The sequence below is a fragment of the Centroberyx gerrardi genome, chromosome 20 (assembly GCF_048128805.1).
Source record: "Centroberyx gerrardi isolate f3 chromosome 20, fCenGer3.hap1.cur.20231027, whole genome shotgun sequence".
NCBI classification, from domain to species: Eukaryota; Metazoa; Chordata; class Actinopteri; order Beryciformes; family Berycidae; genus Centroberyx; species Centroberyx gerrardi.
The window spans coordinates 11,816,323-11,831,144 of record NC_136016.1 but is presented as its reverse complement, the minus strand read 5'-3'; the positions used below and the strand labels follow the sequence as shown (position 1 = coordinate 11,831,144).

Below are 14,822 nucleotides of genomic sequence, written 5' to 3'. Positions count from 1 at the left end.
CCCCTTTCACTAATAATGACAAAACATAAAAATCTTGATAATAGGAGCACCGATACCATGGGAAAATCATTCTTAGTACTTGTCGACCCTTCTTAGTATAGACCAGACCATTTAGCCAAAATGTCTTAAATCCTATCAATGGGTCTCCACCCCCCACATCACCCCACTCACCAAATAACTCTCTTAAGTAGCTGATAAAGATCATCTCAGCATCATAAAATAGCACAGTACTCAGTTCTTAGTATTGTGAACACCACAGATACCAAGTTGGAGCCAATACTCAATACGGTTCGTACCGCAGCAGCTCTAGATAGAAGCACTGACTACATGTATACAGACAAAAATTCATCTCATTGTAAAAAGCAAGCTGGAAGCTAGCTGAGATAGATAGACAAGGAGAAGGACAAAAGTTGATTGAATGCATAAATATAGAGAATATAGTAGACCTTTGACTAACATGACATTCAAAAGCAATTCTGACAGAGCTTTCAAGCAGTTTTCAACTTTGGTATTTTCAAGTCCTGGTCTGCCAAGTCCGGACCAGAGTGAGTGTGCTGCACATGTTCACTCTCCTGGGCAGCAAATGGTGAAATTCTCAAAAACGAAAACTATATACACATGAACTTAAATACATTAAAGTCATCTAAAAAAGTCTTAAAATGCATTAGAAAACTGATCTTAATTAGAAAGGTCTCTCGTTAGTCCTTCACCTAGCATGTGATGCATGCTGGGTAACTTTCTAATAGGACTGAAGGGGGCTGAGGGTCGCCATGAACCAGTCATGGCAGGTACAGAAGGAGCGTTCCCACAGTGGGAGGGGATTGAGAGAAATCAGCACCATCTCCGCTCTGCAGAACTCCCAGAGCAGTTCATCTATGCTGTGCAAATATCCACTATTGATATTTGTTCATCTTTCTCTCATTTGTTTTTTTTTTGTCTGTCATAGTCCTTCACTGCTGTCTCTTCACCACACAGCCATGTTTTCAATTTTAGCAAAACCTGGATTCTCCCTGAGCTTCCAGTACGTTTCGTTGGTCAGCCACACATCCCGTCCACTGGAGTCTTTGGCTTTCCTGGAGAAGAGGAACAGGAGAGTTTACAATGATTAGTATTGGTAGTATTTTATGTATTTGCACAGGAACATGTTAAGAAAACAGTAACATATTCAATGATATGCAGGTGAGAAATTAGCTTAGATAAAGAGCTTAACTGGTTAATTAGTCACATAAGATAACCTCAACAAGATGTTTCAATGGATACAGTCAATATAATCAAAGTTTATTCAAGACCACAAAGTGATCATGTTCATTGTTAATCATTATCTTAAGAGGGTTCATACATTTACTTAAAATATAAAACACACTGCATAGGATATCATCACAGTTTGTCATTATAATTCCATCACCATTAACGAGTGAACTCACTTGAAAAAACGTGGAACATGCTCCTCTCCCCTTTTGGACAGCTCCTTCCTCCGCTCCCTCTGCATTTCCTCTACCTCATCTTTTTTTCTGTCTGAATCATCCACCCTTCCCTCTTCCAGCATTCTATGAAAAGGGGGAGAAGGATTTAATGCTTGAAAAAAAAAAATGACAACAGCCTTACCCTTTAAAAACGGTAGTATCACTCATGATATTGAAGCAGAAAAAGGCACACATGTCCCAGTGTTGAACGCAGGTGCCAGACAAATAAAGGTCATACATGAAAAAACAAAGTGGAGTCCGCACACTGCAATGCTCCCTTATGCCTATTTATTACCAGGTTTGATGAAGACCATGAGGGAGCATTGCAGTGTGTGGACATTGTTTTTTCACTCATGATATTGAAAATGTGCCCATGCTTTGTTTACAGACTCAGTTTCTCTGTATACATGCAATTTTGCCAGCATCTTGCAGAAAAGTCTTTGAAAATATGGTGTTATCTCCGCACCAACCTCTCCAAATCCCATTAGAGTTCCTCTTACCTTTGGTCTGGGCGCATGCGGCTGTCGGTAGGAGGCAGGAAAGGCTTCAGGTCGGGGGTGAGTTCGTTCAGCTCCAGTGCGAAGGTGGAGAAGCCATAGTACAGCAGGTAATCCTTTGGCTGGGGATCTGTGGGGTGACAGGAGCCTCTGTCGTGAGCCGATGCACAAACGTGACACTTGGCTTTGTGGTGATTAGTAGCATTGGAAGCGGGAGGGATTGATCCTCTGATTTCAGTTTCATTTAAAATAGACAATCTAAAGTAGATAATTTTTAATCTCTGTAATGAGTTCAACTGCACCAACAAAAACCACAAAGGGGGCAAACTAAATCAAATCAAGTGCATAATCAAAAAGAGAATAGAAGTGTGCATGACACTGATCTCATTTAGGCTGACCCTGTTGGTAAAACTCAAGGTGAAACAACAAGAAGGAGCAAACTCACTTGGCTTCCAGATGCATTTTGGAGTGGGCAGGGTGTCACAGAAGATGCCCTCATGCCACAGACCTCCAAACCGGTGAATGACACTCCCACTCTGGTCCAGCACCGTGCCCTGCACCTCATTCTTGTTCGTATCTGAACCCCAATAACGAGACTACAACAAAACAAAACAAGTCATTGGCAAGCCATACTGGAAGAGAACAGAGTAGTGCAGCCTACAAAATAATTAAGCTGTCCTAAACTACTGGGCAGCCATATTGGTTGATCTTACATGTTGAATTTCTCAAGTCTTCACATACAACAAGTGTCATAGTGTTGCACTCACCTTGACAAAGGTGATCTTACAGGTGCAGACGTCGCTATTGAGGTTGCGGATTGTGACCTCTCCATAATGCTCCAGGTAGCGCTGCTGACTCAGGACATTATGGATGCAAGTCACTACTTTGTTCCATTCATAGTGCTCTCCATACCTAGACAAAATACCAAGATTCAAGAAATTCAATATATTCTTGCTATATCAACAAAATTTGCCATTGCAATGCAATGTGAACATCACTTCAAAATACTGTCAATCACAGTTGAAACACCATCATGCATCAGATCAGAGTCATCACATCAGTACACACAGTCACACTGTCAGGCAATTCCAGTCCCAGACCTCAAGGCTGCAGCCGTGGGCAAAATATGGACAGATGATTTAGCTTTGTCTTGTCTCACTTGTCTGACAAAGGCCCCCCGAGACTGAAATGTCATTTCAAAAGGGTGATTTTCAATGGAATGTGTGTCATGCCTCATCGCTCCCAACTTCACTTTTTGAAAAAAAAAGGATGATTTCTAAAGGAGAGATCCTTCATCTTTTCGCATAAAATATGATTTCCAATTATATTTAATGGGTAGTGTCACACCTGATCTCATAGGTAAATCTGCAGTAAATTTGCAAACACAGATTGCTATGTCTGAAAATAAAGCTAAATCCTTTACCTTGGGAGAGTGACATTCACCATTCCTGTTGGCATGATCTCCAGTGACTTCCCCCAGAACTTATTTTTCCATCGTTGGTCTGTTTAGGGAGAAATGTTGTTGAAAAGAACATACACGCATGTACAGTGGCAGCTTAGAAAACATTTCCAAAGCAAAGTCAGAAGACAAAGAGACACCTCTGATTACCACCAATAACTGAAGCACAAAATAGCAACCAGTTAGCAGTTTGACAAGAAAATAGCCTCACCCTGCCAAAAGGAGAAGTTCTCTGAGTCTGCATGGCAGGCAGAGATGGGGGGATGGTGGCAGACCTGGTAAAAGACAAGAGTGGTTACTCCAAGAGAAGACAAAAAACAACATTAGTATCTCAGCTGTAAGATCATCTTTGTCTCATTTACTTAGATTTAGAAAAACATTGTTCCAGCTCTCAGTTCTAACTGGCTGAGTTGTGTTTGTTGTTGTAAAATACCCGAAAAAAAATGCACACCTGTGACCGCATAACAGTTCATTTAAGTATTATGTGCTAACCAAAAATCACCACTCATACCGGTGCTCATGTGTTGCTTAGCAACCACTTTGTTTAGCTACTGTTCAAGAACTACATTGCTTGGTGGACAAATAACATTATGTTCATTCAATTGTTACCCATTAAATATTAAAGATTTATTTTAACATTTGTGTTCTTTCTTTTTAATACCATGACGTGTTACCACATTTTTATAAAAGCAAGAATCCACTCCATGCTGACTCCAATTTGCACCTAAGCGTAGCCTATTGTGGTTTATTGCTCAATTAAACCAGTGGGCAATTTGTCTTAATTTACAAAGGGGATCGTGGGTGGTGAAATTGTCATTTTCCTTCACCTTTAAGTTTAAAGGAGGACAGATTTAATAATTTGTAGGTCGGAGCTTCTAGGCTTCCAAGATGTGAAACCTCAAGTTACCCCATGCAAAACGATGTGCCCAGCCCAGATCCGTTTCCAGTTGTGTAGAGTGGGCACAGAGAAATTCATGCTACTGTACCTGCTCACTGATTAGGCGGAAGCCCCTGTCCTCGCTAACACATTCGTACGTCTCCCCCAGCACCGGGTTAAAGGGCTTGTAGCGGTTTCGGAACGTAGCAGTTGAATAGCCAGAGATAGCAAAGGCAGCAATGTAGACCTGCAAGAGATAAAATACAAAAACATCACCACTCATTTTCACTTTTTTAAGCAGGCACATACACAGATACAACCACTACTACAACAACAAGTCCTACCTAGAGTTTTTGTTTTTTATTCTTCCCCCATCCTATGAGAAATGTGCCTGACCAGACTATCCGTGGTGAATACCCTACAGGGAATATCACACTTTCCCTCTTACACAGGTTTATCTGCGGGCGGCCTTACCATCCTCTGGTAGGGGTCCGGTGTGTTGTTGGCCGTGTCCAGCAGCTCACAATACTCCAGCTCCTCACAAAGTCTCTGCAGCAGGTTAATGGGCTCATTGAGAGCAGCGGGCATGGACACTCGAGACAGGTCCTTACCTAAGGAAGAAAAACACATGAGGATGAATTGTTTTTGAAAAAGTGAAATATATTTTTTTGGACTAAGTCATTTGTTTTTTATATTAATTGAAGTCAATGCAAGCCATCTTAGTCTACATCTTTTCCTATGTAACTGTAGAGGATTATGACTATATCAATACAAGCCATAGCCAAGTCTTAGTCAAGGTAAGGTCCTTGCCTATGTTATTGTAGAGGATAGCCATGAGGCCCACATGGCTGTTGTCTGGACAGTGAGCAGGCAGTGTAGTTCGGTGTCCGGTGTTCTTGGGAACAATGCTGTTAGGAGTCCTGGAAATGCTGGCACGGTACTTGCGGGTGGTTGATGCTGTGGTGGTGGGGGGAAAATAATAATAATTAAGAGTGAAAATGTTTCTCAAGAACAAAAGTGCAATGAGCTCAAGAAAAGACATTTCCATCCAGACTGCAGCAAAAAACTTGAAACTTTGAAAATAGTTTGGAATGCTTGTTGGGGTAACCTTGATTTATTATGCTAGACACCAAACAAAAATGGTTCTTTAATGGTTCCTCGCAAGGCTCAAAGGTTCCTGGAAGAACCATCACCAACTAAACAACCATTTGCTTGAGTAAATGCTTCTTCCAGACCTCACTAAGGTTCTTCAGACTCTTAAAACGTTATTTTAACCCAACTAGCAGTCTGAGCAGACGACCAGATTACAGCATATCTATAGTCATTGCCTACATAAACACAAAAATTATTCATGAGGCCTGGGCAAACGAGCACATACGCCAGCACTCTTCAGGTTTTTAGTTTCAGTATTCAGTGTTTTCAACTACATTTTTTGGTCTGTTTCCGTCACTTGAACAGTTCCAACAGTTTGCCAGTTCAACTGCCAGTCCAGTAGCTGCTCTATTCTCTATTTTTCAGCAACAAAACACAATTGTGGTCCATTGTAATTACTTGGCATTGCATTGAGGATGGTGCTGGTGTACATGTACCCACCATGACCCTCCTCAGGCTCAGAGTTGCTGGTGCTGCCGTCACTAAGTCCCGATTCATCAGAAACCTCAGAGGAGCTGCCGCAAAGGATGTCATCACTGGCGTCAAAATACTCCGCAGCCGAGTCGGCTACTGAGGGCGGGCCGTGGGATGAACACCTCGCTGCTGCAGGCTGAAGAGGGAGGGAGAGGGAGACAGAAAAAGAAACCCACAAGCTTCAGAAACCACAAGGGAAAAGGTGCCAGAGGACGGTACACGTTCGCCAATGTCAGATGCAGCCTTACCTCAGCCAGGGTGTTAGACTGATGGACGTTGTTACTTCCCCAGACTTCTTGCAGCCTCTGCCGCTCCTGGGACAGGGTCTCATGCACTGACTTCAGGGACGTAAGCACTGAGGGGGAAGATAGGACAATTTGGACGCATATTCATTAAGAGTTGCAGGTGTGTTTTAACATGGGAGTTTGTGTTTTTCTCTCTCTCTTAATCTCTCTATCTCTGTGTACCTCTCTCTGTCTGACAAAGTCAGACAGAGAGAGTGTGTCTATCTGTTATGTGTGTCTATCTGTTTCTCTGACCTCGTAGGGACATGGTGCAGATGTCCTGCTGGATTTTCTTGCCCTCGGGCGATGTGACAGTGGGAGGGGACAGCTGGGAGTACACATAGTCTGGGATGGAGGGGACTGACGCACCAAGGTGGGACGAGGTGCTCAAGTGGCTGGAGGACAGCTGTAAGGTGGATGGAAGAGGTTGGACAATTGATCATGGCTGATTCATTGGTTAATTTGACAGTATTTTGTTTTCTGTTAATTGACGTATATGGTTGTAAATGTGAAATTGTCACTGGTGTGATGTCATTCAGTCACTCTACAATTCAAATTTTTGCTGTAAATCAAAATCAAAATACCATCGCTATACTCTATTCTATGGGTTCTATGTTTTGGATATTGAATAAAACAGTGATAAATAAGTGGGACTTCTACTATGGCTATATATGGTTGCCTGGAGCTTACAGACAGACCTTCTTCCATGCAATCAAAACAAAATGCATTTATCATTTTAACTTGAATTACCTTATTGCTCTCTCTCTGAAAAAAACAGCTCCTCTCACCTCATTGTTTATGCAGTTGCATGTCATGTTCAGTATGGCAGTCCACTACACTATGTGAGTGAAGAACATGGAACAACTTATATGGTTGTCTCATGTTCTGCCCATTGGTGACTCACCGATTTTGTAATCCCACGAATAGGCTTTGGATTAGAGAAAGACCCCAAAAAGTTACTGGAGAGTTGGGATGTCAAATACTCAAAAACATTGTGTTCTACAAATTACAAGTTGACTGGTGGTACAATTGAATTAATATGAAGTAATGTAAAATCAATGTACAAACCAACGTAAAAGAACATCCATGAGTCAAAACCAAAAGGCCTTCAGTTAGTATTTCACTTTTTACAATCTAAATCCTAGCAGTGAGAGTAGAGTAGGTTACAGACCCGTCTTACCATTCCCAGGGCCTCCACTCTGGACAGCGTGCGGGAGTGGCCCCACATCTTCCCTGACCTGGACTTCTTTGGCTTCTCAAGTGAGAGATTCTGCATGGAAATAAAGAAAATAGTATAGAATATCCCCATAAATAATGTTATTTTCATGTGTTGGTGCCCAGACAAGGAGAGCGATCGACTGAGTCTGGCTGGTGACATTCCGCTCCATTAAATTACCAAAGTAATTAAACTACATCAAACTCAACGCCAGCCTACCTGTATGCTGATGATGCGCTGCAGGTCTCCGTTACTGAAAGCCTGTCCTGCCTCCAGGGCCTGGAGCCGCTGGATCAAGCGGTTCAGCTCAGACAGGTCCAAATGGCAACGGTTCAGCTCTGGAAGAATAGGTCATACCTTTAGAGGCAAGTCCCTTTTTCTTTTTGCATGAAAAAATTCAATTCTACTGAGATAGCTGTATTGAAAAATGCAACCTTGGATACTCTTACACTGTTAGATATCATCAATCTGTTATATTTAATGCAATTCTGGAGTTCTTTTGTGATGAAGTGTTGTCATTTACCTTTTTGGCTCACTCTCCCTCACCCTGCCTTGTCTACATCTACTTCAGTTAGTGATTTCCTACATTTCCCAGAATGCCTTTCAACAACCCCCAGCGAACGTGCCTGAAGTTGTTGCATTCAGTACGTATAGGTGGAGAGAGCAATAGCGATAGTAAGAGCAAGAGAGCGAGTTTTTCCAGTTGAGAAAAAGCAAAAGTCGCACCGCTTTCTCAAAATGCAACATGTCTTGTGGCTGCATTGCATTCTGGTCTCTCTACCTCTTCTACGGTGGATTTCTCCCTGTATTATTGTTTAACGTCGGTGCAAAATGGTGAGTCTAGAAAGAAACTCTTTGATTCTGAGGGACTGACACTGATGAACCTGATGATTACCATTGATGTTTTAGATGTACCTTGAGCACAGCTGTCTGGATTGTGACTTTGCTGCAGCCAGGCAGACACCTTGCCATTCACACCGGTCTTGGCTGAGGGCAGCACCCCCGACGCTGCAGCCATGTCCCCCATACAGTTGGGGGAGGAGCTCTGGTAATGTGGATAGCGAAACTGAGGAGAGGAGAGTAGGAGAAGAGAAGAGAAGAGAAGAGAAGAGAAGAGAAGAGCAGAGAAGAGAAGAGAAGAGTTAATTGAAGACTCACTTTAAAACAATTATTCACCACTAACGTGCCATGATCAACAGTTACTGTGATAAAAATTAGGAATACAGTATGACTAGTAGAATTTTTCAAATACAACAAGGCAGCTATTTTTGTTATTTCTTGTGGAGGAAAATCACCCACTTGTAAGGAATATACTACACAAGTTTAATTAGTCTGACCTAATAATTGAAATTTTTGATTGATTAATAATCACCAAATCTCCATTTTTCTGAGCCTGTCCAGCCGCAATGCCGTGGGTCAAAGCCTGAAGGAAGCCGCTGTGAACATGAGCTGCCTCGTTCTTCTTGTACATGCGGTGGGCTTGTAGCTTGGTTACCCAGATGTAGAAGAGGTCATGGCTCTTTGCCTTTAGATGAGAGAGGTGAGAGGGGAAAAAAAAAAGGACGATACCATCTCATTAAAAGTCAAACCTTTGTCAAATGAACCTGAAAGTACACTCCTCCTGTTGACTTAAGTTTACCTTCATATGATAGAGAATATCTCCGGCGTCCAAGTCGATCCGATTTGATTTCTTGTTTATCGACATTACTGCAAGGCTAACGTCTAAGGAGCCCTGGACTCTTCCCCTGGAGATCTTTGGGGGGGAAAAGGATGTTCAGGTGTTTTCATTTATAATAGTTCATCAAGTCTTGTTATCTAAAATGTACTGTCCACTTACATCTTGTTGATTTTTGGAATACCGCAAGATCCCTGTGTCCAAGACAAAGTATCTCTGAAAAACAGATCAATCATCACCCTTTATAAAACCTGATAAGTTAATTTCATTTAAAAAGTCAACATTTAACATGTTGGCACGATGGATGACAGGATGGGTGGATGTCTCACCTTGTGCCAGCCTTTGAGCGGCCACCTCCTCCTCTTGAGCAGGTATCCTTCACAGATCCCCGGGGCCGTCATGTCCTGAGGATTGTCGCCTCCTGCCTGCATGTCCACCTGAAGATCATCAATCACCTCCCAATCTTTGATGTTCTATGGACCGGGCAGGCATGAGAGAATTAATGCTTTTTTGGGGGGGGGGCTAAAATACAAGTTTTAATCTTTTGTTTTTTTGGTTTTTTTTGTAGCAATTATTTTTTAATTACTTGAAATTGAATTGATCCCTCCAGAAACACTACAGCAAGCACATTAACACACTCACCCATAAAGTGGGTGATATTAAATAAATAGCTTCAAAAATCTAGTAGAGTAGAGCAGGAGTGCTGATCTATAGTGGCATCACTAGCTACTGCCTTTCAGATGAAATGGCAAAAGCAATATAGCCAACAATCGTGGATCTGCCTCACTAATCTGAATGGTTTGATGAACAACAACCAATATAAAGTAAAGACATAGAATCTCCAAAAATAATGGATTTTTTACAACTTTAAGTCGGCTGTAAATCTGGGCTGGAAGGAAGACCCTGCTAACTGTTTTTGTACCAACTTTGTTTTGGCAGCCGATAATGATGTTATGTTCAGACAGCTTAACTGATACAGTGCACTCGCCCTAAATATATTCTGCCTGGTTGCAAATTTGAGGGGGAGCACTTCCCCTTGTAAAGTGAACAAATTATTATTACATTTTAGGGGGAAAAACAACTTACACACCCATAATCCCCATATTCAACCAGATCACATCACCTTCTGACGCACCTGTCTGGAGTGACGAGATGAGGCGGTGCTGCTGCTCCGGGAGTGGGTGGGCTTGTTCCACGCTGGCGACGTCTTCTCCAGCCCGCTCATCTGTGATTGGCTGCGGTTGAGCTCAGACCCGTAGGAATCCATTCTGGAACGCCGACCTCAGACTCCCTTCGCTGTCGTGATCGGCTGCTTTTTCAGTGAGATCTGCTGCGATCTGCCACAAGCCCCCTTTCATGTCAGGATGATACGGGTGTGGAAGGGGAAGGGAACAGAATTAAATGACTGAATTAAGTTATCCAATGAGAGAATGTCCTCTGAAATTAAGATTTTAAAATGTGTCATCTCCAGTCTGTAATTCAACAGATAAGAACACAAACAAAAGAAGCTCTCACAGATAATTTTTTCAAGATTGGGAGTTTCTGAAAAAGCCTCTGAGGAAAGCTAAGACACGACATTCTCACCTTCATTTCTTAAAAATCATGATCTGACCAGACTTCATAACTAATATGTGTACGTCTGTTCTTCTCTGCACTTGCATGAACTACTTGTTGCAGTGTAACTTTTGTACTACTATGGTTAAACTATATGGTTAAAATCTTGCAGAGTGAGTCAGTCTTAATTTAGTGTCTTAATTTTGTCAAATGCTGTATGTGTTAAGTATTGTATTGTCCTTTTGGAAGAGCCGTATCAGCTGCATCATGAACAAGTGATCTACCAGGAAGGATCTATGAACTCCAAAAACCAAAGTGAAAGTATTAAATAGACTAAACAGAGCAGCAGGCTAGAAAAGACTCATTGTAATCCAGTTACCTAACAGAGGTGAGTGTTGAGCTCTCAGTCCAACCTGTCCTGTCCTAACTGCAGCCTGGACACACTACATCCTGGATCCTCAACTAGATCACGCTGGATCTTAACTTCACTCACTCTGAGCCTTTTAGTGCGTAGTCACACTGAACACAAATTTCATTAACCCTCGCCTGATGATGTGTCAGTGATTTTGCATGTAAAGAACACAGAGATAAAACTTACTTGATAAAGGAATATACATGCCAAATGTTTTAAAAGACTCAGAGAATTGTCCAATTTGCAGCTAAAATGTTTTCAGCACATATATTAGAGATACTTGCAAATTTCCTTCTTCTTACAGAATATTGCTAGATGAATGGGGCCAAGTTGTTGTTTCTTGTTGTTGTTTTCTTGCATGTTCTCAGATTATCATACATGAGAAACTTATGCAGGTGTATTGGTATTGTCTCCTTATCGTCTACCATTACCTGTCATAAAAGTAACCACTGAAAATGATCATTTAAAAAAAAATGTTGTGGTTATGATGTAATTGGGCACTGTTGCCAAGCTGTTTCTGTTCTATATGCTCAAGTTGGATCATGCAGGAACAGCCTATAAAGTTGTATTGATATTGATCCTTTGTCATTTTTGTGGTTATCGTGTCATTGAATAATCTGTCACTCTGAGCAATTAGAGAATTCAAACATAGACTCAAAGAGCAAAAGTATCCAACTGTTTTAAGATGATTTTTACACTTATTTTTTGAAATTGGAAGGTATCACTCATCTTTATACTAAAATATTTATTAATTTGGTAAATAAATGAAGCTTTGCTATACTGTAACTGGTGAAGTAATGAGAATGAAGGTGAATGAAGAAATGTGCATGTATTCCAAATTGGGCTGTGACTTCAATACACAACGTCATAATGTTAGGGCAAATTTCTAAATCAAAACAACTTGATCACACAGGATATGTTGCAGTATACCTACACATGATTTGCAGCTCTGTCAGACCAAGGCCAGCACCGCCTGCAAGGAGGGGATTAACAACTTCCATCTAATTGGCTTTTCTAGAGATGTTTTTAGCAACTTGTCACTTGGACATGCAGTAACAAGATCACAAGGCAGAGAACACAGACACTGACAACGCATGAAGTGCCAAGAGGCCCACAATAATCATAGTTGGACTAAAGTTAGACATTATGTAAGCACAGCAGTATAAAAATGGATGGTGCTTTCTAAGGAAAGGAGATATGAACAAATCTCCCTAGAAACTGTTCCACTGGAACACTATGAAATCACTTTGAAATCACCAACTGTTCAGTTTACATGACTCTGAAACCATGTCAAAAGTTATTTTTACAGTTTGAGAGAAAAAAATGAAAATTCACTTCTCTTCTTCAAATGAAAACATAATGCTTATGCACACATGCAGCGGAAACATAGCGGTAGCAAAATACCACAAGATAACCAGTTTAGATAACCAGAGATGAGAGTATTTTTCATAATGTTCATGAGGCTTTATGGACCAGTGTTTTGCAACTTTTTGGGTATGCATTCATTTTGAGAGTTTACCTAATTAAAGTTATTTCTACAGTCAAGTGGGGAAACCAACATGTTCCACTTCCATCACAATGCCTTGTGTATTTACACACAAATTTCACTTTAGAGGCAGGAAGTCATACAGATCTTGTTCTCTCTGTATTTGGAGCAGCACCAGTTGCAGAACAGAATCACTATGAAGGTGTGAATTGAGACACTACTTTAGAATAATGAGAACATAGGTTCATCTGAGAGGATGCAAAACCAATGGGGCACCATGTTGAAACTGATGGTGTGCTATCCCTCTAATGTAAGACAGAACCCAGCCTGGTTTAGTATTACATAAGGCAGGGAAGGAAGAGAGTAACCGACCTCAGTCATGACAGTGTGTGGCGGAAACAGGATAAAGGGATTTGCAGGATTCCAAGCTTGCTTACTCAAGGGAGAGAAGTAAAGAATACTTTACAATCTCTGTGGAAAAAAACTACAAGTCATGCTTTGGTTTTGGTTTGTATGGTAGATCACTGGCTCGCATGAAACAAGAGGCTGAGAGTAGGAAGGTAATCAAGGATCAGCTCTGCTTTTCAGATCAGAATTAGTGAGATGGTGATGAGGAAACTGTTGCAGTGTCCAAATAAATCAAGACTTGAGCTTGGAAGAGAAAATACGATCCTCAACTCTGATTTCAGATCTGAAGCCTTATAATTAGCCAAAAATAACTAAGTCCATGTCAGAGTTTTCAGATGACTGACATTTCCAAATCTCCTTATGTAAAGACTGTGATTTGCAGTGTCATGTGCATACAGACAGTTGAGGATGTTTTTCTTTCCGGCAATGTAGAGCATTCACACTCCAACTGTACAACTGCAAGAAAGTCGGCTGTCAAATTCAAAACAGACAAATGGTTCTTGGACAAGCTTGATCCAGATGAGAAGAGTGTTGTATGGATAGTTGACGTCATTAGCTCATTTTAAAAGCCATGGCTGTGGTAGTGGTAGTGTGGTTGTCATCCAAGCTGCGTGAGATTTGGCAACATCCACCAAATTGTATCATGTCAGTCAGAGGAAGGAATAAACTACAGAGATTATAACAGTTATAATGTCTTTGGCATAAAAAACTCTTGGCAATGGAAAGTCCATCAACCCTGCCATCAATAGAGGATTTATCCATGAATCATTCGTCCAAATGTAACATTTATCAACCTGTAGTCTTAATCAATGAATGGACACGCAGTTGCAGTACATAACATTTCAAATGTGTTACAATGTAAAAGCTACTGAGTGAAGCTTCTCCAAACCATGTCCAGCATCTTGTCATATTCTATTAAAGACCTGCAACAACTTTGATAATCCACAATCAACCAACAGACATATTCAAATGTAAATATTTTAAGGCATGAGGAGTTGCACATTGTCTTTCAAACCACACCAAGGATCTAACAGTTGTAAATGTCTGTGATTGTCATTGGAAGGCAGGCTGTGTGTCTGTGCTGCAGATCATGTTCAGACTCAGCAGTCATGTTTGGTTGGCAGTCAACAAGCTGACAAAGCACAAACAGGACACAGCTGCACTTATTTAAGTGGAAATGTTTCAGTATCACCAGCCCCATATCAAAAACTCAGCTACAGTGTCACACAACACTGAAGGCCCCTGGGTAATATGGGCTATTCAGAGCCGTGCAGGTTCTTATCTAAATCTAAAGCCCTTTAAGAATAGCTGCTGTCCCAGCACACGTTGAATTTAAACTTCTAAGAAACAAACATGTATTTTTTTATAATTTAACATTATCAACGAGTGGCCACGATGAAATGTTGCTTATATATATATATATATATGTGTATACACACATATATATATATATAGATAGATATAGATATAGTATCCCTATCCAATTTGGTTTATGTTTTGGTTTGGTGTGTGTTCTACATTATCAGACTTTACCCAAACCGACTTCCTTTAAGTTACATTTTCTCTTAGTTAATGTTAATGAAAGCTTACTTCAAACCCACGGAAAAAACACTAAAACGCGATAACTTCTTACCTGAAATTCACGTCCGATTCTCATGATCTACTGAAATTCTCTGCAGCTGATAAATCCAACAAAGCTCCCGTTTGGCATTCAAGAAGCTGTAGCTACAGAATCACCATGTCGATGAAGCAAACATTTCTACATCGAAAAGCAGGCAAAAAAAAAAAGTCAAGTAAAATGTTCTATCCACAAATAATCTTATTGTGCCTACATAATCTCGCCCGCCGTGCGTTCTCTCCCAGTG

At 41.0% G+C, this 14,822-nt stretch overlaps 1 protein-coding gene across 1 annotated transcript; it reads right to left on the bottom strand.

Moving 5' to 3' along the window:
- Positions 1-964: 964 nt before the first annotated feature.
- On the bottom strand, positions 965-14,619 carry osbpl7 (oxysterol binding protein-like 7). Its single transcript, XM_071898509.2, has 23 exons — positions 14,591-14,619; positions 10,233-10,448; positions 9,427-9,570; positions 9,260-9,313; positions 9,062-9,175; positions 8,795-8,947; positions 8,338-8,467; positions 7,642-7,760; positions 7,387-7,476; positions 7,111-7,134; positions 6,462-6,612; positions 6,171-6,277; positions 5,890-6,058; positions 5,107-5,253; positions 4,771-4,907; positions 4,406-4,543; positions 3,631-3,694; positions 3,384-3,462; positions 2,728-2,872; positions 2,406-2,556; positions 1,964-2,090; positions 1,425-1,547; positions 965-1,073 (listed from the first exon to the last, which is right to left on the bottom strand). The coding sequence occupies exons 2-23, from the start codon at positions 10,362-10,364 to the stop codon at positions 965-967; spliced, it is 2,607 nt and encodes an 868-aa protein (XP_071754610.1). The 5' UTR covers positions 10,365-10,448; positions 14,591-14,619.
- Positions 14,620-14,822: the final 203 nt, after the last annotated feature.